This window comes from Protopterus annectens, chromosome 4.part0 (genome assembly GCF_019279795.1).
Source record: "Protopterus annectens isolate FY-2018-M chromosome 4.part0, PAN1.0, whole genome shotgun sequence".
Classification (NCBI taxonomy): Eukaryota; Metazoa; Chordata; order Ceratodontiformes; family Protopteridae; genus Protopterus; species Protopterus annectens.
In genome coordinates this window covers 248,852,474-248,876,550 of record NC_056733.1, presented here as the reverse complement: position 1 = coordinate 248,876,550, position 24,077 = coordinate 248,852,474, and the positions used below count along the sequence as shown (strand labels likewise).

General features: G+C 44.7%; 1 protein-coding gene across 1 annotated transcript in view; it reads left to right on the top strand.

Moving 5' to 3' along the window:
* EWSR1 (EWS RNA binding protein 1) overlaps positions 1–24,077 on the top strand; it is a 654,399-nt gene that overhangs the window by 401,064 nt on the left and 229,258 nt on the right. The window contains exon 7 of the mRNA XM_044068243.1: positions 19,865–19,965. Within this exon, the coding sequence (XP_043924178.1) occupies positions 19,865–19,965 (101 nt within the window). The remainder of the gene's footprint in view (positions 1–19,864; positions 19,966–24,077) is intronic.

Here is a 24,077-nt window from a genome sequence, read left to right as displayed (position 1 = left end):
TATTTCACAAGGATAGAGTATCACTTAGGCCTAATCCATCCTTTGTTCCAAAGGTCTGTTCTAATTTCTGTCTCCAACAATCCTTAGAACTACCAGTTTTCTTCCCAAAATTCTCCAATGAAGCAGAATACACTCTCCATAAATTGGATGTTCACAGGCAATTGCGCTTCTATTTAGACAGGACTCAACAAATTCGTAAGTCAGACCAATTGTTTGTGTCCTTTTCAGACAATAAATTGGGCAAAACCATCACAAAAGCTACTATCTCCAAATGGATTAGAGATTGTATAACTCAGGCTTATTCTTCTTCGAATAAGCAACTTACAACACCTATCAAAGCTCACTCTACCAGAGCTATGGCGACTTCTATAGCTTTTCATTCCAAGCTTGCTATCTCGGAGATTTGTGCTGCGGCTACTTGGTCCAATCCGCACACTTTCATTTCCCACTATAAATTGGATGTGGCATCTAAAGGGCGAGCATCATTTGGTTCCACGGTACTCAGGAGTGTTTTCCAGTGAGCCAGCCAGGATTCAAGTGCTAGGGGCTGTCCCATCAGTCAGAATGTAGGCGAGATAGGATCACATAACATCTTTTAGTTATGTACTCACCATAACTTCAGATGTTTGGGATCCATCTCGCCTACATTCCTAATACCCACCCTCCTTCCCCCTGCCTTGGAGATCAGAAGAGATTGAACGGTTTTGAGTTCTACTGTTTTATCTTGTTTCATCTGACGATGTTATATAAGCAGAGCGTGCATGTGTGCATGTATGCGGACAAACTAGATCTGGGGGACTGGTAGTGGTGCATCCTGGGATATAGTAAGCTCAGCCAATAAGAGACTTCGCTCTTTGGCATAAGCGTGCCGAGTCGGAGCCGAGGGATCGGCTCCGAACCCATCAGTCAGAATGTAGGCGAGATGGATCCCAAACATCTGAAGTTATGGTGAGTACATAACTAAAAGTTTTGCATGTCAAAAACACAAACTGCAATAGTAAACCTTAAAAAAAAGGCTGCGAGTGTTAGTAGTTGGGTACTTCTTTCTGAGTAATGTTTCAGGGCTCTCCTAAAATAGAGCTCACTCTTTCTTGCCTAGAGCCAGGTTGGCTTTCAGTACCAGACGTGTTGCTCCTGATGGTCATTGGAATGTTGACCACAATGTATAAAGACTGACCTGTGGAGCCACTAGCATGTTCTCTGTCTCCAGTTGCAGTGAATTTTGGGGCTTGGTGGTCTAAAAGCTCCATAAGGTAGCATGGTCCTTGTCCAGTAGGGCTGTGTTACAACCAGAATCTTAAACATTGTCAATCTGCCACAGACTGCCATTTTTGTTCATGTACCACATGAGGTGATAACCCCAACTGAAGTTTTGCACCGGTCTTGGCTGTAAAGGCCATTTTCCAAAATCCTTGTATGTCAAGGGAGGAAATTGGTAGTTGTTGAAATTGTCTGTTGTACTTGGTGTGGAATTGGATCCTTTTCCTGAGGTAGACAGAATGAGTACTTAATTCCTTGTTCACTGTGAATTTAGTCTCTGTATTCTGTATTACATCTCTCACAGATATGCCAGAGAACATATAACCTTAACCTAATAGTAGGAAGTCAATTTTCTAATTGTGTTCAGTTTATGATGCCAGCAATCCTCAAAGGTGGTGGTCAGAAGCTACTCAAGCTAGTGCTGTAACATTAATAATGTCTGCATCAAAATCACAAATGGAACTCACCAAGGATGCCCACTATCTCCGTTCCTTTTCAATATATTTAGAACTGCTACTGCACCATATTTCACAAAACATCATTTCCCAAAGGTCTATAACAATAGTAAAATACTCTGCTTTTGCTGGCAACCTAAATTTATACTTCAAACTTCCAAACACAGACTTACCAAAAATTTCCTCAGTGGAACAATTTTCTATAGTAGCAAATTACAAAATGAACCCCACAAAATCCTCCATATTTCCTCTAAACCCTATAAATCATAATACAGCATACTTCCCTCTAGTTGAGATGCCTTTAAATCTATAAGCTAAAACACCTAGGCATAAATTTTTTTCTCACACCTGCAAAGAAACGAATAGTTCAGATTTCCTAAAAAAGGGAAAAAAATAAGGCAAGCCATCTTGAGATGGGAAAACCTAAACTTATCTCTTCTGTCTAAATCTGCCATTATTAAAATGAATATTCTTCCCAAAATACTATTTCAACTAAACTCTATTAATCTCAATCCATCAAAAAAACTACTTAAAGAAATGGAAAAGGCCCTTGCCAAATTCCTATGGCACCCTAAAACAAGAGTAAGCTACAGAAATAAAAGGTGGGTTGGGGTTACCCGATTTTAGCCTATATTACCGTATTAAAGCAAATAGGTTCATAGGTTTATACTAGGCTATCTGCCCTAAGGCATTTATAGGCCTAGCCCAGAGTTTTTGTGGCTTACGCCACCCCTTATGTTAAAAAATACTGTGCCCATTAGTTTGTTGTGCCTCTGTCCAGCAGTGACACAGAGATGATTCCTGGGGGTAAACCTACGATCTCCCATCCACCGGTCAAGATTTCTCTTGAACAGAGCCAGCGAGGTGCTCTGCCTCACATAGACCGGGATTTTATTCCACAACATAGGGAGATGTTCTTCGTTCCCCATTGCTGCAGTCCTTACTATTGGGTATAGTCCGCGTCCAGTCGGCCCGAATACCAGAGTATAAGGCTGACGTCGGTCAGGGCGCATTAGACTGACGTCAGTACGTCAGGGTACTAATGCGCATGACCGACGTCATATCCTCAGTCTTTTTTGCCGCATGGTCCGATGCAGAAGCAGTTTTGCGAGTGCAGGTTGGCGTTCTGAAATATTTCCGAAACCGGAGTTTCAGACCGAAACAGAGTTGGCTAAGTACCCGTTGGGAACATTTTGGTTTTTTCTTGCCTCAGTATTTAACCGGATGTCAGAAAAAGTTAATAACTGTATTTCTTGTGGGAGACAGATACCTCATAGGGATTACCATACCTTGTGTATACCTTGTTTAGGGCCTGAGCACGACGTTGTTGGTTGCCGCTCTTGTGCTAGGTTTAACAAACGCACTATTAAGAGGAGGTTAGACTGTGCCAGGTTAGTGTTTGGGAAGCGTTGTAATTATAAAATGCCGCCGGATGCTCCGGCCGCTTCAAGAAGCGCAAGGACAAAACAGCGAAGCCTAGGGTTGATGAACCGGCAGTCCCGGACGTCGGTTCTTTAGAAGGCTCAGTGGAGCCAGAGGTTTTGCCAGGAGTTTCCATGGAGTCTCAGGCAGAAACTTTGCTGTTACAGGATGTGCCTTCTCAGGAGGTAGGCCAGGCTGAGGGGGCTTCTCAGGTACCTGTTCTTCCCTCTCTTCCCAAGGTAGTTAGAGCCTCTCCTTCTGTTGCCAAAACTTCTTTGAGAGGTAGGCCAAGTTCAGCTTCAGTGGGGGCTTCTCCTAGCATTTCGGGTTCTGTGCCTAAGAAACATATGCTTAAAATGGCAGAAGATTTGATTACTATGATTAGAGGTTCTATGCCCCCTCCTGATAAGAGGCCTAGGGTGGAACCGGAGTTTGATAGTTTTGAACAGTGTTCAGAGGCTTCAGAGTCTTCTGCGGAAGACTTGCAGGAGTATCCTACTTATTCTGATTCTGATGTGGATGATTCCACTCCTACAGCTTCTCCTCCTGAGGATTTCTCATTTTCAGAGACTCTGCATTCCATGAGGGAGCACTTTAAATGGGAAGGCCAGGATTACTCTGATTCCAGGAAAAGGCTTAGGGAATTCTTGTTTTTACCCCAGCATAGGCCCTTAGCTATTCCTCCTGTGTTGAATGTGGTGGAAGATGTTTTTGCAGAGGCTTCCCTGAACCCTGACTCTTTGCCTCCTGCTCCTGTTAAGCCTGATAGGTATTATAGGGTGCCCGAAGCTCATAAGTATTTGTTTAAGAGTCCTAGGGCGGACCCAGAAACTATTTCTCAAGGGCCTAAAGGTGTTAAGGCTTCTGTGGTTAAAAATCCTGTTCCCACTGATAAAGAGGCAAGGGCTTTGGATAGGTGGGGAAAGAAAGTGTATACTTCCACTCTAGCCATGAGAGCGTTGAATTGTCAGTTTCACATGCTAAAATATCAGAATTATCTCCTTTCACAATTGAAATCTAAGGTGGATGCTTTGGCGGAAGGTATTGAGTGTAAAGAGTTGCTGGATTTGGTTCATGTGTCTGAACAAGTGGGTAAGCATTCTTTGCAATGTGGTTTTGATGCTGTACAGGCCTCCTCGAGGGTGGCTGCTACTAGTTCTGTTCTTCGCAGGCATGCCTGGTTGAGGGAGCAGAATTTAGCTGAGCATGTTAAGACGAGGATTTTGGATGCTCCTTTACAGTCTGATGTGTTGTTTGGATCGCCTGTGGAAGCAGTTTTAAAGAAAATGGAGGACAAAGCTAAGTCTATGCAAACTGTTAAAGATTTTTGCAGGTGCAGCCACCGAAGTTTAGTAGAAATTGGCCTGCTAAGGGGTGGACATATCCTGCTTATGATTCCCAGTCTAGGGGTAGGTCTAGACGTGGTAGGGGCAGGGCTCAAGGTTCTTTTAGGCCTAGAACAGGGAGTTCACCTGCTCAGACTTCTGGTGAGGGCAGGGGTCAGTCCTTTCGTAAACAGACCCAATGACCTGTCTTTTCAGCTGCCAGTAGATTCTCGCCTGGCAGCTCCTTTGGGAGGAAGACTGTCTCTTTTCAAAGAAAATTGGGATTTAATTACTCAAGACAAATGGGTGTTGGATATCATTCACCACAGTTACAGATTTTATTTCCATACAATGCCCCTTTCAAAGGCATGCCAGACGTTCCTCCTCCACAAAGAAAAGAGGCTCACAAGCAAGTTTCTCAGTTGCTCCAGATGGGGGCCATTCAGCCAGTCCCTGTATCAGAAAGGGGCCTAGGATTTTATTCTCGCCTGTTCCTAGTACCAAAGAAGGGGAACACGTGGAGACCAATTTTGGATTTATCTCTCCTCAACACTTTTCTGGACATTCCCAAGTTCAAGATGTTGACGTTACAACAGCTTTTACCTCTGCTGGGCAAAGATCACTGGATGGTAACTTTAGATCTCAAGGAAGCTTACCTTCATGTGCCTATAAGGCTAAGTTGCAGGAAGTATCTGCGGTTTCGAGCTGGAAATTCTCATTATCAGTTCTCTGCATTGCCCTTTGGCTTATCTACTGCCCAGAGTATTCACAAAGGTTCTGGCTCCAGTGATGGCTTACTTCAGGCTTCAAGGAATTCAAATCTATCCTTACTTGGACGACTGCCTGATTCTGGCTCAAGAAAAGGAAGACCTTCTACAGCATCTGGAATATGTTATAGCAGTGCTAAGATGCCTAGGGTATTCTGTGAACTAAATAAAGTCCAGTCTAGTACCCTCTCAAGACATGTGCTTTCTGGGTGTGAGACTGAATACAGCAGCCCAGATGGCCTTTTTAACCCCGGACAAACAAAAGAGTCTATCACTTTACTTCCATCAACTATCTCATCCGTCCGTGCTGACTGCAAGGACAGTCCTTCAAGCATTAGGGTTCATGGCATCTTGTATTCTGGTGCTTCCCAATGCCAAACTGCATATGAGGAAGCTACAATGGTATCTCAAAAATGTATGGACACAGCACTGCCAGGATTTGGACACTGTCATTCAAATAATACCTTGCCTTCAAAAAGAATTTTTGTGGTGGGCTCAGAAATGTCACCTAAACAAGGGACTCTCTGTGACCCGGCCAGAGGCGAGTCAGATTTTAACGACAGATGCCTCGGACATTGCTTGGGGAGCTCATCTAAATGGAAAGTGGATACAAGACAAGTGGCCTGCCAGACTACAGCATCTACATATCAACATGAAGGAGATGTTAGCAGTCCAGTTTGCATTAATGGCTTTCAAGGAGTTGCTTCTTCCAGGGCAGGTGTTGATTCTAACAGACAACACAACTGTCATGTGGTACATCAACAAGCAAGGGGAACACATTCTTATCCTCTATGCAGGCAAGCAATGATTTTATGGGAGACTGCGCTAAGCTTGCAACTAACTCTTCAGGCAAGGTTTCTGCCGGGAGCACAGAACTCCTTAGCAGATGTGTTAAGCAGACAAATCATGGATCCCCTCTAGTGGAAACTGGAGCATCATGTATTTCAAAATTGACAGTGTCATGGGGAACTCCAGACATAGATCTGTTCGCTTCTCCACTAAACCACCAGCTGCCACAGTATTGCACAAAGGGGTTTCATCACACAGCTTGGAAAGTGGATGCTCTGTCATTCAGTTGGAAAAACCTTCATGTGTATGCCTTTCCTCCTCTGCCTCTTCTACCAAAGGTACTATTAAAGGTCAGACAAGACAGGCCAAGGATGATTTTGATAGCTCCAGATTGGCCTCTGCAACACTGGTACCCACTACTACGGAGTCTGGTAAGGAAGCCTCCATGGCCTTTACCTCTGATTCCTCATCTGTTATCTCAGAAGGATGGTCATCTGCTCAATGTCAAGCTTCACTCTCTTCATCTAACAGCCTGGCATATTCTGTGTTGAAACACAGCAGGTCTCAACTTCCTCAACAAGTTTTAAATGTGATTATGGAAGCTAGAAGGCCTAGTACAAGGAAAGTGTACGCAGAAAAATGGAAGAGATTTTTATTTTGGAGTACAGCAAAGAATTTGCAGGTTTCTGAGCCTAATTTGAGTGTGGCTCTTCAATATCTTACTGAGTTATTGGACAGAGGTTTGTCCTTCTCTTCCATTAAGATTCATGCTGCAGCAATTTCAGCTCACTATGATTGTGACCCACCACTGTTTTCGCATCCTTTGTTCAAGCAGTTTCTTAGAGGGGCAAAGAATATAAGACCTCCACGTAGAGCTCCTACTCCTGCTTGGGATCTCAATTTTGTGTTGGAAAAACTTACTCTACAACCTTTTGAGCCTGCGGCTACTGCTGAATTGAAATACTTGTCATGGAAGACTGCTTTTCTGTTGGCTATTACTTCTGCAAGAAGGGTGTCTGAGTTGCAGGCCCTTATGGCAGTAGAGCCCGTTTTGATTTTCCATAAGGATAGGGTATCATTACGTACTAATCCTTCCTTTATGCCTAAGGTGGTTTCTAGTGTGGCTTTAAACCAAACTATTCATTTGCCTACTTTTTATGCAGACCCCCAAAATAAAGGGGAAAAGATTTTGCACACTTTAGATGTACACAGGCAATTGCGTTATTATTTAAGCAGGACTAAGGATTTCAGGCAGTCTCAGCAGTTGTTTGTTTCTTTTGCTTTGAGTTCACAGGGCAAGCCTGTGTCAAAACAAACTATTTCTAGGTGGATTGGCTTTTGCATTGCATTTTGTTATTCCCATCATGGCAAGGAGATTCCAGCTGGGATTAGGCCTCATTCCACTAGGGCTACTGCCACTTCACCAGCATTTCTAAGGGGGGTGGCAACTAAGGATATTTTGGAAGCAGCTACTTGGAGTTCAGTGCATACTTTCTCTAAGCATTATCACCTTCCTATCTACTCTAAGTCTAGGGCTGGTTTTGCCACAGCTGTTTTGCAAGGCATGTTGTCAGCTCCTGCTTCTTTATGATTTGCCAGCCTCCCTTACCTCTGCTTTGGGATTCTACCCAATAGTAAGGACTGCAGCAATGGGGAACGAAGAACATAGTACAGTTTTGTACCTACCATAAATGTAGATGTTCGAGGATCCCCATTGCTGCAGTCCAATTTACCCTCCCTCCTTCCCCTCTGTGTTTAGGGGTGGTTGTGTAGCTGAGGTTACATGCTTATATTTTTGTATATATTCTTGTATATATTGTACATATTTTTGGGTGCAGGTATTTTGGGCCTTGTCTTTTTAGGGTCTTCTGACATCTGGGGCAAGAAAAGACTGAGGATATGACGTCGGTCATGCGCATTAGTACCCTGACGTACTGACGTCAGTCTAATGCGCCCTGACCGACGTCAGCCTTATACTCTGGTATTCGGGCCGACTGGACGCGGACTATACCCAATAGTAAGGACTGCAGCAATGGGGATCCTCGAACATCTACATTTATGGTAGGTACAAAACTGTACTTTTCTGGGTGACTAATCTATCCCTCCAGCATGTCCTATTTATATCCGTGCTAAGGTTTAAGTCGCTTGCTCTAGTGGATCTGGTAGATTTGGATTTTTTGAGGTGGAGCATGTCCATTAATTCCGGGTTGGACATGGCCTTGTATGTCAGGCACAGGTCACCTCTGAGCAGACGGTATGCGACTGAATAGAGCTGGGGTTTCTTCAGTCTGGCAGCATGACAGATTTTGGAGTCCCTTTATCCTTTTGGTGAGGAACTTTTGGGGTGTCTCCAATTGCTGCAGGTGTCTGGTGAGATGCATCCCGAATGGGGCATTGTACTCTATCATTGGTCTGATAAGTGAAGAGTACAGGGGAACAATGACCTCACTTGATCTGGATGTGAATCCCTTCATGATCAGGTGGGCAATGTAGAAGGTTTTTCTAACCACTTTAGCAATGCGAGTGTCAAAAGAAAGGCCACTGTTAACCTGGGTCCCCAGGTCCCTGATAACCTCTTCTGTGCTTAGTGGATTGCCACCTATATGGTAGCTTGGGGTTACCTTGTTTTTCCCAAAGGGTATGACTATACATTTTTTGGCATTTAACTTCAGGCCATGGCTCTGGCACCAGCTATCAGTTTCCATGAGACCCCTCTGAAGGATATCTGTGTCCGATGTACTTTCCACTATGGCTCCCAGTTTGCAGTCATCTGCAAATTTTGTCAGCCATAGTCCTCCTATGTTAGCCTGTACTTCTGAGAAGTAGATGCCGAACAACAGGGGGCCAAGGACTGAGCCCTGTGGGACACCACTTGTGACCGTCTTGGAGTCTGACATGGCGCCAGCTACTCTAACCCTGTGGGTTCTGTCCTTTAGCCAGTTTGCAACCCATCTTGTGACATATGGGTTTACATTTAAGCTGGTAAGTTTTTCTATAATACCCGAGTGGGGTATTGTGTCGAAAGCTTTTGCAAGGTCAAGGTAGGCTGTATGGACTGCCTTTCCCTCATCAATGGCCTTGGTGACTGTTTCGAAGAAGTCGACCAAGTTCAAAAGGCATGATCTGCCCTTGACAAAGCCAAACTGGGTCGGGTCCAATGTCTGCAAGTCCCCTATGTCTTTGTTTATGAGTTCCGTTATGATCCTCTCCATAGCTTTGCAGACCAGGCTTGTTAAGCTTATGGGGGCGGTAATTACCAGGGTCCGTAGAGGCACTGCCTTTGTGGAGTGGGACCACAGTTGCCGTACGCCACTCCTTGGGCACGTATCCTGTGGTAAGGCTAAGATTAAACAGCTGCCTTATGTGCGGGTTTAGTTCCTCATTGAGTTCGTGTAGCACACAGCCAGGGACACCATCCGGTCCCATTGATGCTGTGTTTTTAGCTTTAGAGAGAGCAGCTTTCACCTGCGCATTGGAGATGTCTGGGAGGCTGCACTCCGCTGGGATAGTTATCTCTCCTTTTGGGGGGAGAGGGGGTGAAGTTTGCACTGAACCTGTCTGCCAGTATGTTGGCAATGTCTGTGGGTTCAGTGATTTTTGTATCATTTTGGACTAATTCTGAGCATACCTGGGAGTTTCCACCTAGGTTTCTAACATAGCTGAAGAAGGCCTTATTATTGTATTTTGAATCTATGGCAATTTTTCTCTCAAAGTTGGCCTTGGATGATTTTATGAGTGCTCGTATTTTTTTTACTAATGATCAAAGGTGTCTTCTCTTTTATGGATTTTGCTCTATCATGTAACAGCTTTCTCCTCTTATTGTAAAGTTTGTTTATGGCTGGGGTCCACCACTCTGGACGTTTGCCCTTGGTGGAAAGAGTCTTGGTTTTATTAGGAATTGCCTGATCCATGCAGTCCTGGAGGTGTTTGTAGAATGCATTTGTAAGGGCTTCCGCAGCTTGGGTTGTGGTTTCCACTGGCTCGGGGGCCTTGAAGGATACCACACCAGTCTTGAGTAGTGTGAAGTTTGCTTTAGAGAAGTTCTTCACTGTGGTCTTTTTTGTTTGGGGTGGGGGTGGGATGTGGATATCCAGTGAGATTAGTTTATGATCTGATCTCACCAATGAGGGATATACTTCCGGTGTGGAGCATTTTGTCCCCATGTTTGTGATGATGAGATCTGGTATATTTTCTAGTATATTTGATCCAGGTTACGGAATTCGATAGCTCAAAAAGGACCTGGTACCCAATATGGGTTAAAATATGGGCAAATTTACTAAAATCCACTAACATAAATGCCAGAGCTGTTACTTTTCTCCAACCCAAACAAAAAAAAAAACTACAAACTCCACCCAGTAATCAAAAATGGCATTACTGCATTCCAATCTCTGTTCCTATCTATTGATCTCCAGAATTCATTAGTACTGTTACAACCTGTACATACGAACCCGAATATTAAGTTAAACAATAAAATGATTGATCTAGAACCATTCCCAATAATTAGAGAATTAACAATATGGGAATATTGTACAACACAAGGAAGCTCTACACTAGATAAACTAAGAGAAAAATTTAAGACTCCAGCTTGCTGTAATTAATTCTTCAGCAAATGATATCAATTAACCTAAAATACTCAAACCACAAATTAGAAATACAAAGTATAGAAAATACCCAAAACATAATCAAAGCTTTAACCGCCAAAGAAAATTATTTCAAATTCCTGTAAATTAATAAATGAGTTGAAACAAATCCGCGCTACTCTACTCAAGATACTGGGAAAACTTAAATAATATCACAATTCAAAAACAAGAAGCCATAAATACCTTAAATCTTGCACCTTTTAAAAACCTCATGTACACACAACTGATTATCAACAACGCATATTATACCCCTACTGTTCTTAAAAAATTAGGCTACAAAAAAGCTCACTGTACCCCTTCTGCTCTAGGGAAGATGTGGATATTCTCCACATCTTCTGGACTGTGAAAAAATCTCTAAGCTCTGGTGTTCTCTAAGAATGCAACTAGAAAAAGTTGGTTACACAAAAAACACTCTCTTGGGAAACAGTGATTTTGCATACACTTCCTAGTTCAATCAATGGAATGCGTAAGCATATCGTAGTCATAGTATGCGCTTTACTTAACCCATTTTTTGAAAATATCGAATTTAATAAAAACATCTTATGGAGCAACTTTAAAGACATGGTAGTTAAATATATCTCCTCCCACAAACTAGCCACTAAAAGTATCAAAAAAAGAATTTACTTTCAAACATACTGGAATTCTGTCCTAGAGACAATTTTGCTAAATGTACAGAATGCATAGTTAAATGTCAAGCAAGTGGCTGTTTTATAAATAAGAATCTGTTACTGAACACAGTTGGTTCAGTGACATATAAAACGCACTTCTGAGATATCAACACAAGGATGACTTCCAACATTGTACATACTGTAAATATATAATTAGCTTTTGTTAATTTATAAGGTTTCTTTATCTTCTTGTCTTTGGTTTTATATTTTCTCTTTTTTTTTCCTTACACTCTGGGGAAATTAAAGGTACCCTGCATATACAAACCCAGCACTCAAGCGTCTTATAACTCTGCTCTACTGTTATCCTTAGATATATAGAAATCATGTTCAATTATTAGTGTAAATGTTTTCTTGCAAATGTTTACAATGTTTTTTTCTTGGAAAGTTTGGTTACCTTCACTCTTCTATGTAAAACGTGCTGCATTATCTGTAAATTGTGTACTAGTACTATTGCTTTGTACTTGTGGAAAATACAATAAAAAGAAATTTTTCAAAAAAAACATTGTCGTGAACTGTAACATCACAAGACTTGATAAAACAGTCAAAGGTATATGAAGATCTAGGAACACAACAGCAATTTAAACTTTGACCAGGATATTTTGTAGCCTTTAATTCTAAAGGGCATGGCCACTCACAGGGAATTATGTTGCATGACTTCATACCTCATTGATCCATGTACTGCATTTTATAGCTGACCACTACCCCAATCTCCATGAGCTTTGGCACTCACCCATATGCAGAATACTGCAACGTGGGAATAGAAGGACATAGAAAAGTTGTGTAAAATCTTACCATAACCGTAGATGTCCTTCTCATCCATGTTGCAGTATTCCCTCCCTCCTTCCCATCCTGTTAGCTAATGACTTCCCTTTCTGTATGGTAACGATACGGCATTGCCCTACTAGGACTGGCTCCGACTGGGACCTCTGTTCTGAGGGCTGTTGCGTGCCGACGTCACCTTTATGGCCCACTAAATCTCACCCATGTCAGATGTCACATGCACCACAGAGGGACTGAAAGCTTTTGGATACTGGCCATACGTACACGAGACTGAAGGGTAAACCCATATGCAGAATACTGCAACATGGAAGAGAAGGACATCTATGGTTATGGTAAGATTTTACCTTTTCTTTCTTGCTGCAGTGCAAGAAAGTAAGAGTCATTAGTCCATTGAATTTGAGTGCAGTCAGTTCATGCAAATACTGAGTGAAAGTCCATTAGTTTGACTTGGTTTCCAGAGTTTAAGTGCCCCATTGCAGAAAAGCTTTTAGTACTTGTCTTTTCCTTGTTTTTAGAAAGGACTCTCTTACATTAGAATGGACACAAGTTTCTAATGTGCATTGTTTGTAGAAAGTGGGTCCCTCATAAGGGCTTTCATATTTACTGTTTTGTTTGGGAGAAATGAAAATGTCCTTTTCTGTCGTGATTGTGGTAGGTTCAGCCAGGAGACCACCAGACAGAGCAGAATCTCTCCAAGACTGTTTGAACTAGAAACGGAAGATTGTATTTCCAGTGTTTCTACAAGGTTATAGATTTCTGAAAATATCTGTACAATAAAGGTTTATCCATGGGTAAAGTTAGATATTTTCTAGATGTAATGGGATCCTATCTCGCCTACATTCATGACAGATGGGTTCGGAGCCGATCCATCGGCTCCGACTCGGCAACTAATACACTAGCACGAAGTCTCTCATTGGCTGGGCTACTCCCTATCCCAGGATGCACTACACCTGCTTCCCCAGATCTCGTTTGCCGCTTTACAAGCTGGACGTGGTCTCGACTTGGCTGGAGCTAAGTGGTTCTTTTTACCTTTATTGGTCTTTGACCTTGGGGTTTTTTGTCATATATTAACCAAACAGCTGTTTTAACAGCTATTCCTTGTTATTCCTTACTATTTGCTACTTTTGAGTGTTTGAGTGTCTTCTGGTACTTATTTTTTTCAGTCGGGCAAGGCCCGTTTAAGTTAGAGGGCCTTTGCCCTACCTTTGTGTGCTATTTAACTTTTATTACCTTTTGTGGTTAATTGTTTTCGGGCCAAGCCCATTTAAATTAGAGGGCTTTGGGCCGTTGGACTTGCTTTGTCTGTTTGTTTGTGAGGTAAAATTTTTTTCTTAAGTACTCGCGCCAGTGTCTCGCGCTTGTCAGTTGGCGCATTTTTGTGATAGTGCTTACTAATTGTGGTAAAGTCATTCTTGTTAGGGCCTGTACTATGTCCAAGGAACACAAGTCAGGTTTTAAAAAATGCACTCGGTGCAGTTATAAAATGTCCATCACAGACAGTCATTCAGTCTGCGTTTATTGTTTGGGGCCGAAACATCTATAAGAGTCTTGTAGCGTATGTCATGCTTTCTCTGCTAGAGTTCTTCAAGAACAAGTTGATTTTGAAAGGGCTTATAAAACCTTCGTTTGAGGAAGCCTTAAATCCTCCTGTTGCTTCCAAAAAGAAAAGATAGTCGGCACCAAGTCCGTCGGAGCCGACTTCTAAAAAGACTAAATTGACCTCTTCTTCCTCGGCTCCACTGACTTCGGGGCCGAGGGTCGAAGGGTCTGCCTCGGTACCTCCTACTTCGGCTCCATTGTCTTCGGAGCCGCAAGTTGGAGTATCGAGAGGTGAATCACCTCCATCGGTTCCAATGGCTTCGGAGCCGGTGGAAGTGTGCAGCTCAGACTCTTCCCCTCGGCTCGAAGAAGGCTCCTTCGGTGCCGATGGTGGTCCATGCTGTGGTGGAGTCGGCGCCGACAGTATTGGAGCCGTTTGAGCCGGTCCCCTTCTCTCGGAGCCGAGAGGAAAGTCTTCTCGAGTGTCTACCTCCTCTCAATCCTCGAGACTGTCAGATTCGGACCTGGATAGGGTTTTACAGAGGCTTTTCCAATCTCCAGTGTTTACTAAAATGGTCTCGGCTCCAGCACAGTTTGCTTCGGAGCCGATCCCCCCTCCACCACATTTGATTCCTCCTCCAACCTCTTCGGAGCCGTTGGAGCCGGTGGTGGTGGAGCAATGTGGAGCCATACGGTCGGAGCAGAGACCCCTTACAGGCCTTTCGGCTCCGACTATGCTTCCTACCCTGTCCTCCGGTTCAGGGTTTGGTACTGCGACCTCTTCAGCCGAGCCCGAGGGGAATACTTTGGGATTAGGTGCTTCGGTGCCTAGTCTTCCTCTCGGAGCATCGGCTGCTGGAATTCCCAGTGCCATCGTGGCCTCTAGACCAGTGACCTCCTTGGATTCTGGAGGTCCGGCCTTTGAGGCCATGAGGAGCGCGCTGGCCATGCCTTTGCCGGTTCAACTAGATTCTACCTCACCGTCCCTAGATTTGGAGACTGGTGCCTCTGTTGTGTTGCAGCCCCGGCAGCGGGCCCCAGGGCCTGAGGATACCCCATCGGGGTTCCCTTCTTCGGTGGTCCGTCCGAAACTGCTTCGACGAACCCCACGGAAGAAATTGTGTAAGAGGAAGCACGTAGACTCCCAAGATGAGTCTATTACATCGGATACTGACCTCGATGACGCAGAAGGGTCCCCCAAATCATCTTCGGATGATATCTCCTTCTCAGATATCTTAGAGATTCTGAGACAGAGAGGTGACTGGCAAGCCAAAACCCCTTCAGCTGAGGAGTCAGTCTTCCTCAAGGCCTTTGGGGCCCAGCCTTCCGCCTCCTGGGTGTCTCCGCCTTGATGAACTCCTTGATTTGGTTTCTCGAAGGGTGTGGGAACACCCTGATTCTGTGGAACCGGTGCCTGCGAGGCCCAATAAATTTTTGTCAGCCCCCCCAGAAGGAATTTCTCACAAAGGGTGTGCCTGTAGATGCTTTGGTGGTGGCTTCTGCCACACAGCAGGACGTGGCAGAGGCTTCGACGTCTATTCATCCTCCTAATAAGGATTATTCTAGGAGTATGGATAGGTACGGGAAGCGTACCCTGTCCTCAGCGGCCTTTACCTTACGGTCGCTGAACTACTTATGTCATTTTACGAGGCTCCAAAGGGATCTTCTCAAAGAGCTAAATGACTCTTGTTGGTAATCTACCTGAGGCGCTGGCCCCGACTGTTGGCGCACAGATGACTACCCTCTTTTCTATTGTTAACTCGTCCATGAGGCTCATTTCGTATGCGGCCGAAGGGGCGAGTAGAGCAGCGGGAACAGGCGTTGCCCTCAGGAGGCAAGCCTGGTTACGCTTGTGTTCGTTCACGGAGGCCTTCAAGTCTTCCTTCGCCGACGCCCCCTTTGATGGGTCATCTTTGTTTGGACCCAAGGTGAAGGACACACTAACTCGGTGCGAGCAGGAGGGCAAGACTTTGACTGCCGTTGGGGCCCGTTTTTCTGCTCCTTCCAGGCCTTATCCCAAGGCTGGGAGAGGAGGGAAAATGTGGTTTAAAAATCCCAAAAGTCTTTCTACTCCACCCAGTGATTCCCCTCCAGAGGCGGGATTTTGGAAGACGCCGCCCAGAGGTGGCAGAGGCCCCCGTAACTCTGGAGACCGCGATTCCTTTCGTGGTTCTTCATACAACCAGCGTTCCTGAGTTGTTGCCCGACTGTGCAACTCCGGAGCCAGTCGGGGTCGCTTTGCGGCGCACCCACAAGCTTGGGAATCCATAACAAGCGATCAGTGGGTGCTTCGCATTATTACCGGAGGATATATCATCCCCTTCAACAAACCCCCCCTTTCTTTAAGGGAAATCCCGGATGTACCACCCAGTCAGCGGGATCAGGCAGCATTAGAGGTTTCAAAGCTGCTAGAAAAAAGAGCCATCCAGCCTGTCCCCATCGACCAGATCGGATCAGGAACTTACTCAAAATTATTTTTGGTACCAAAAAAGACAGGGGACTTCAGGCCCATTTTGGACCTCAGTTCATTGAATCGTTTCGTAAAGAAGTCCAAATTCCGAATGGTCACTCTTCAATCTATTCTTCCTTTGCTGGAAAAAGATGCATGGATGTGCTCCATAGATCTCCAGGACGCTTACTATCACATTCCCATAGCTCAAGAGTCCAGGAGACATTTACGCTTCCGCCTCGGAGCCAGTCATTTTCAATTCCGAGCACTGCCCTTTGGTCTCACCACAGCCCCCAGGGTGTTCACCAAATGTCTGGCAGTGGTAACTGCTCACCTGAGAAGTCTGGGATTCCAGGTGTTTCCTTATCTAGACGACTGGCTCCTTACTGCCACCTCCGAGCATCTACTACTCCAAGCGCTCAGAGCCACGTTCACCTTGGGCCGTTTCTTGGGGATCACGTTCAATTTGCAAAAATCTGTACTACAGCCATCTCAGCGTATTACTTTCATAGGCGCAGACTTAGACACAAAAAGAATGCGCGCCTATTTACCGGCAGCAAGAATTCAGGTCTTACAAGATCAAGTCAAATCCTGTTTCCCTCTACAAAGAGCCCCGGCCCATCGGATCCTACAACTGTTGGGCTCGATGGCGTCGACCATACTTTTAGTTCCCTTGGCCAGACTTCACATGCGAATTTTACAATGGCTACTGTCGGTTCAATGGTCCTATCAGGAACTTCCCTTGAACCACTTAATCATAATCACGGAAAGTTGCCGTCGAGATCTACATTGGTGGCTTCTCCAATCAAATCTCGACCAGGGGCGACCCTTTATACCTCAACGTCCCATTGCCACTGTGACTACGGACGCCTCCCAGGTAGGGTGGGGGGGTCATTACCTGGACAGGTCGGTCCAAGGCACATGGCAGATCCAGGAAACGCATTTGCATATCAATGTCCTGGAGATGAGAGCGGTACTATTGGTACTCCAAGCTCTCCATCACGCTCTCCCACAGGGCCCGACACTATCCTATCCGACAACATGTCGGTGGTGTGGTACATAAACAAGCAAGGTGGAACCAGGTCTTACCCACTATGCAGAGAAGCCATGAGACTTTGGCACTGGGCGGTAGCTACCAACCGCTTTCTAATGGCAACGCACATACCGGGGAAGTCCAATGTGATTGCGGACAGATTAAGCAGGACCATTCTTTTACCCCACGAGTGGTCCCTCAAACAGAGTATAGCTGCGAAGATCTTCGACAGATGGGGTCTTCCTTGCTGCGACCTGTTTGCCAGCCCTCACAATGAAATGCAGAGAGTTCTTCACACTGTTTCCTTCTCAGGGACAGATTCCCAGGGCGCTCTGACTCACATTTGGCCCTCGGTCTTCTCTACGCCTTCCCTCCGTTCCCCCTCCTACCGAGGGTGATACAGAAGGCCATTTACTTGGAGAGCGAGATGATTTTGATTGCCCCGCACTGGCCTCGTCAAGTTTGGTTTCCTTTCCTACAGAGGCATGCGATAGAAGGTCCATGGTTTCTGGATCCGGTGCCAGACCTGTTGACTCACCAGTCAGGACGGCGTCATCCATCTCTCAGGTCCTTGAAGTTGGCAGCATGGTTACTCCACTTCCATCCTTAGTCCGAGACAATGTTCTTTCGCCGGACGTGGTCCACATACTGTCTTCTCATAAACCTTCCACCATCAAACTTTATTCCAGTAAATGGAAAAGGTTTGCCTTCTGGGCTCAAGAATGGGGTATAGATCCTCTCACTGCACCAGTATCGGAGGTTCTGAATTTTCTGGCCTCCCTTTTTCAGTCGGGCTCTTCAGTTTCTACCATTAAGGTTCAGTTAGCAGCGATCTCTAATTTTCATGCTTCTTTTGAACCTTCATTGATGTCTCACAAACTTTGTAAGGCTTTCCTTAAAGGGGCTTGGCTCCTTAGGCCTCCTTTATCTCAGCCTGTCCCCCCTTGGGATTTGAATATGGTTCTTGCTGCCCTAACTGCCCGTCCTTTCAACCAGCTGCTACTTGTGATTTAAAATTTCTGTCTTGGAAAACGGCCTTTTTAGTAGCCATAACATCTGCTAGGCGAGTTTCAGAACTTCACGCTCTTTGTTCTGATCCTCCCTATTTGATTTTTCACAAGCATAGAGTTTCATTGAAATTAAACCCTGCATTTATACCAAAAGTGGCCTCCTCTTTCTGTATGCAACAAACTATAGAACTCCCTGTCTTTTTCCCAGAATTCTCCAATAACGCAGAATATACTTTGCATCAGTTGGACGTACATAGACAACTACGTTTTTATTTGAATAGAACCGCTCAAACGCGGAAATCAAATCAATTGTTTGTTTCCTTTGCAGTGAACAAATTGGGTCAACCAGTAACAAAAGCCTCCATGTCTAAATGGATTAAAGATTGTATCATTTTTATTTATTCACAGGCTAATAAAGACCTTCCCTTTCCAGTCAAGGCTCATTCTACCAGGGCAATGGCTACTTCGTAGCTTTTCACTCCAAGTTATCAATAGATGATATTTGTGCTGCGGCAACCTGGACTTCTCCGCACACTTTTATTTCTCATTACAAATTGGATGTGGTTTCTCGAGGCAGAGCTTCCTTTGGTTCCACAGTTCTCAGGAGTGTGTTCCAATGAGCCACCCGGGATGTAGGTGCTAGGGACGCTGTCCCATCTGTCATGAATGTAGGCGAGATAGGATCCCATTACATCTTTTAGTTATGTACTTACCATAACTTCGGATGTATGGGATCCATCTCGCCTACATTCATAAGTACCCACCCTCCTTCCCCCTTCCATTTGGATTTAGAGGAGCTGTAGTCACCTTTTTTCTTGGCGTTCTTTCTTGAAGAACTTTAGTTGGTTATAGTGACTACTAGTTTTTTCTGTGTTTACATGGGTGTATGAAAGCGAACAAACAAGATCTGGGGAAGCAGGTGTAGTGCATCCTGGGATAGGGAGTAGCCCAGCCAATGAGAGACTTCGTGCTAGTGTATTAGTTGCCGAGTCGGAACCGATGGATCGGCTCCGAACCCATCTGTCATGAATGTAGGCGAGATGGATCCCATACATCCGAAGTTATGGTAAGTACATAACTAAAAGTTTGCATGGTTAAGATTTGAAGGCTGCAAGGCTGCGTTTATTTGTTGGCTGGGGTTAATTCCACATTAGCAAATTTTGTGTAGTAAAGTGACACCCCCCCCCAGTGAGTTTTACTTCAGAACTCTAAACTGCCAGACCCTTGCTAAGGTGCCAAGGAATTGACTTGTGTGTATCTAATCTGTACACCTTTTCTCCTCATGTTGGCAAGAACAGTTTAGAAGTGTAGCCGTGGTGCAGCATATGCATCCTGAAGGGTTAAACAGTGGGGGTCAGTTAGAAAACATGCTTGGTTGAGGACAATAGACTCTGCCAGATCTTGTAAGAGCACAGCATTTCAATCCCCCATTAGAAAGAGAGCTAGTTTTTGGTTGAAATGCATGATTTTGCTTTGAAGAGAAATGTTCTGCCAAAGAAGTGTTACGTATGATCTTCATGAATGAGGTGTGAATACGTTCGCTTTTTCACAGACTAAAATTGCTTTATTCTCATTACAACCGAAGTAAGGCTGCGGTAGTCCAAAATGTACAACCGAAGTAAGGCTGCAGTAGTCCAAAATGGAACCTAGAATTAATGTTTCAGTTTATTAACGCTCATTTTTTGCGTAGTGACAATTTGGTATTGATGATGTAACTTTCTCTCTAGTGGATGTGGTAATAGGAACTTTTCCTGGAGGACTGAATGCAATCAGTGTAAGATTCCAAAACCTGAAGGATTCGGACCACCACAGCCCTTCCCTCCACCAGGTATTTAGTTTGATTTTGCAGTTTGTTTTGATGTTTCAGTAGAAAGATTTGTAAGAAGTGGTGTAAATAGGTTCTGTGTGTCTGAAACTGTAGTGCATTATGTTTTTCCAGAGTACTGCTCTAAAGTAATGTTTTTTTCATATTGTAGGATTGTTTTTGGTGGTGTTGAGTGATAGGTTTGTAGTCTAAGCTGTTAATGAAATGCTTCCTATAGTCCAAGGAATCCTATTCATCCTGTCCATCCATTCCTTTGGGCTGTTTGCCAGATCCAAGCTAGCAAAAGTAGTGCTCCAACCTTGAGCCTCAATTTTTTTTTACCTCCCATAATACACTTGCGGATGAGAATACCTTGGACCTCTTTTGCCACCATAGCAGTGGGACACAAGTGTCAAAAACTAAGTGCTGCACCTCTCTGACTTGTATTTATATCAAAAGGGCATGTATATGCGGGTCTGTCATACATATCAGTACACCTCACACACAGACACTTCCATGAATACAAGTGTGTCTGTACATGATGTTCGTGTTACCCTGCTGCAGTCATCACACTTGGGTTATCCTGTCGTCGGGCGGTCCCGCAGTCGGACGGAATTCCAAAGTCTTGGTCCGGTGTCGGTTGCTGTCGCGTATTCCCTGACGTCAGTGCGCCAGGGGTATATATAATGCAACCAACGCAATTTTCCCCAGTCTTTCTTGCCGCGTGGTGCCCGAAGCAGAAGCAGTTTGCAAGTGCCGGTCGGCCGACTCCTGAGATTTTCAAATTCGAATTTCAGACCAAAGTCTTCTATAAAGCTAAGTACCAGTACCCCGTTGGGGAAACTTTTCTTGCCTCAGACCGATGTCAGAAAAAGTTAACAATTGTATTTCTTGTGGGAAGCAAATACCTCATAAGGATTTTCATTCTTATTGCATACCTTGCCTAGGCCCAGACCACGACGTCACTAGTTGTCGTTTTTGTGCTAGAGTTAATAAGTGTACTATTAAAAGACGCTTTGATTTCGCATGACACTACTTCGGTAGAAAATTTAACTACACTATGCCGTCGGAGCAACCGACTACTGGCGTGCACAAAAAACGCAAGGATAAGGACAGACAGCCTAGGCCTAAGCCAGATTCTGAGGCCTCGGCTGGTCCGGTCTCCAGTTCTCCGGTCTTCAGTGAGGCTCCGACGCAGCCCCTGACTACCGCTGATCTGGAACCAGAGACCGTTTCGGAACTTTTGACTGAATGTACCAGGCCGACACAACCATTTTGTTCAGGCCCTACCGACGACATTGCTGAAAAAGATGTTGGTACTGCAGAAACGCCATCGGTTTCTGAAGGCGTTTTCAGACCGACGCTCACCATTAAAACGTATCCTAAGACGAAGACTCCTATTAAATCTAAAAGGACTACACTTCAGTCCCCTGTTCAAGGCCCCATGCCTAAGAAACAGATGCTCAAAATGGCTGAAGATTTGATCTCTCTAATCAGGGGTTCCCAGCCCCCTCCAGACAAAAGGCATAGACAAGAGGAAGATTATGCATCCTCTGAACAAGTCTCCATTTCTTCAGACTCCTCTGAGGACCAAGATTACTCCTTCTCCCCTTATGAAGATTCTGATGCTGAGGATTCCATTCCCTCAGCTTCTCCTCCTGAAGACTACTCCTTTGGGGAAACTTTATACACTATGAGGGAACATTTTCACTGGGAAGGTCAGGACTACTCTGACTCACAGAAAAGGCTCAGAGAGTTTCTTTTACTCCCCCAGCACAGACCACTTGCCATCCCACCAGTTGCTCAGAGAGTTCCTTTTACTCCCCCAGCACAGACCACTTGCCATCCCACCAGTTTTAGACATTGTGGATGATGTTTATTTAGAATCCAGTTTGAATCAAGACTCTCTCTACCTCCTGCTCCGGCCAAGCCTGACAGATACTGTAGAGTGCCTGATTCCCACAAATTTCTTTATAAAAGCCCTGTTGCTGACCCAGAGACAATCTCCCAGGGTCCCAAAGAGGCTAAGGCTTCTATGGCTAAAAATCCAGTACCCTCTGAGAGGGATTCCAGAGCACTAGACAGGTGGGGGGAAAAAGGTTTACACCTCAGCCACTCTAGCTATGAGGGCACTGAATTGCTAATTTCACATGCTTAAGTATCAGCAATTTCTAATCTCTCAGTTAAAGCAAAAAATGACCACTCTCACTCAACAGTCTGAATTGAAAGAAATGCAGGATCTGTTGCATGCAACTGAACAGGTGGGCAAACATACCTTACAATGTGGGTTTGATTCTTTGGAGGCCTCCTGCAGGGCAGCTGTCACTGGGTCTGTTATACGTAGGCATGCTTGGTTAAAGGAACAAACTCTGCCTGATCATGTTAAGGCAAAGCGTTTAGATGCTCCCTTACAGCAGGATGTTCTTTTTGGAGTTAAAGCAGAAGTCGTCTTAAAGAAAATGGAGGATAAGGCAAAATCTATGCAGACAGTCAAAGATTTCCTACAGGTACAGCCCCCTTGCTTCAGCTGAAACTGGCCAACAAAAAAATTGGTCCTTTCCAGCTACAGACAGACCACAGAGGGGTAAATACAGACGTTCAAGAGGCAGAGGACAAGCACAAGCCCAGTACAAACTTCACCAATGGGGCACTACATCACAGAAGGGAGGAGAAGACAGGTCCCAATCTACCAGAAGGCAAACTCAATGACTTGCACCTCATCTGGCCAAGCAACACTCTCTTGGCAGCCCCCTTGGGAGGAAAACTCGCACTTTTTTCAGACAACTGGCACATTGTCACAAAGGACAAAATGAGTCCTGGACATAACTTTACGAGGATACAAATTTCATTTTCACACCTTGCCACTGAAAAGAGGAATGCCAAACCTGCCACAAAATCAATGGGCAGAAGCACAAAAACAAATTACAGCTCTCATGGACATGAGAGCCATTCAGCTGGTACCTACACGGGAGCAAGGCCAAGGATTTTACTCAAGACTCTTTCTAGTGCCCAGAAAGGACAATGCCTGGAGACCAATTCTGGACCTTTCAATTCTAAACACCTTCATACAAGTACCCAAATTTAAGATGCTAACACTACAGCAGCTTCTTCCCATGTTGGGCAAGGAAGCATGGCTAGTAACGTTGGACCTCAAGGAGGCATACCTGCATGTCCCTATCAGACAAAGTTGCAGAAGATACCTCCGTTTCATTGCAGGTTCAACCCATTACCAGTTCTCTGCACTGCTCTTTGGCTTATCTACTGCGCCCAGAGTCTTCACAAAATGCCTGGCACCAGTAATTGCATACTGCAGTCAGAGGAATTCAAATATAACCATACCTGGACGACTGCCTCATCCAAGCAGAAAGCAAGGACATTCTCTAACATCATCTGGCTTTTGTAAAACATCTACTAAATTGCCTGGGGTACACAAACGAAAAGAATTCAAAACTAGTACCCTCACAAAATATGACATTCCTGGGTGCCAGCTTGAATACAACGGCCCAGAAGGCTTATCTGATGCCAGACAAACTACAACTGACTCAATATTTCAAAACAATGGCAACAAAAACCCAATTAACTGCAAGACAAATTCTGCAGGCCTTGGGCTTCATGACATCTTGCATACTATTAATACCATTTGCAAAGCTGCATATGAGGAAATTACAGTGGTACCTAAAAAGCGTATGGTCTCAACACAGCCACAGCTTGGACACGATGATCTCTCATTCCCTGCCTACAACAGGAGTTTCTATGGTGGTCACGGGCATGTCACCTCAACAAGGGTCAGCTTTTCACCTTGCCCCTAGCTAGGCAAATTATCACAACAGATGCATCAGACTACGCCTTGGGTGCACACATGGCAGGACAGTGCATTCAAGGCGTATGGACTGCAGATCAAATGAATCTGCACATCAATCACAAAGATGCTAGCTGTACAGAAAGCCCTGACAGCCTTCAAGAATCTATTACATCCAGGACAACTTACAATAAAGACGGACAACACCACAGTAATGTGGTACATAAACAAGGGGGGTACTCACTCCTACCCTCTATGCAGGCAAGCAATGATCTTATGGAACACAGCTCTGGCTTACCGAGTTCAGTTACAAGATCAATTCCTGCCAGGAAAGAAG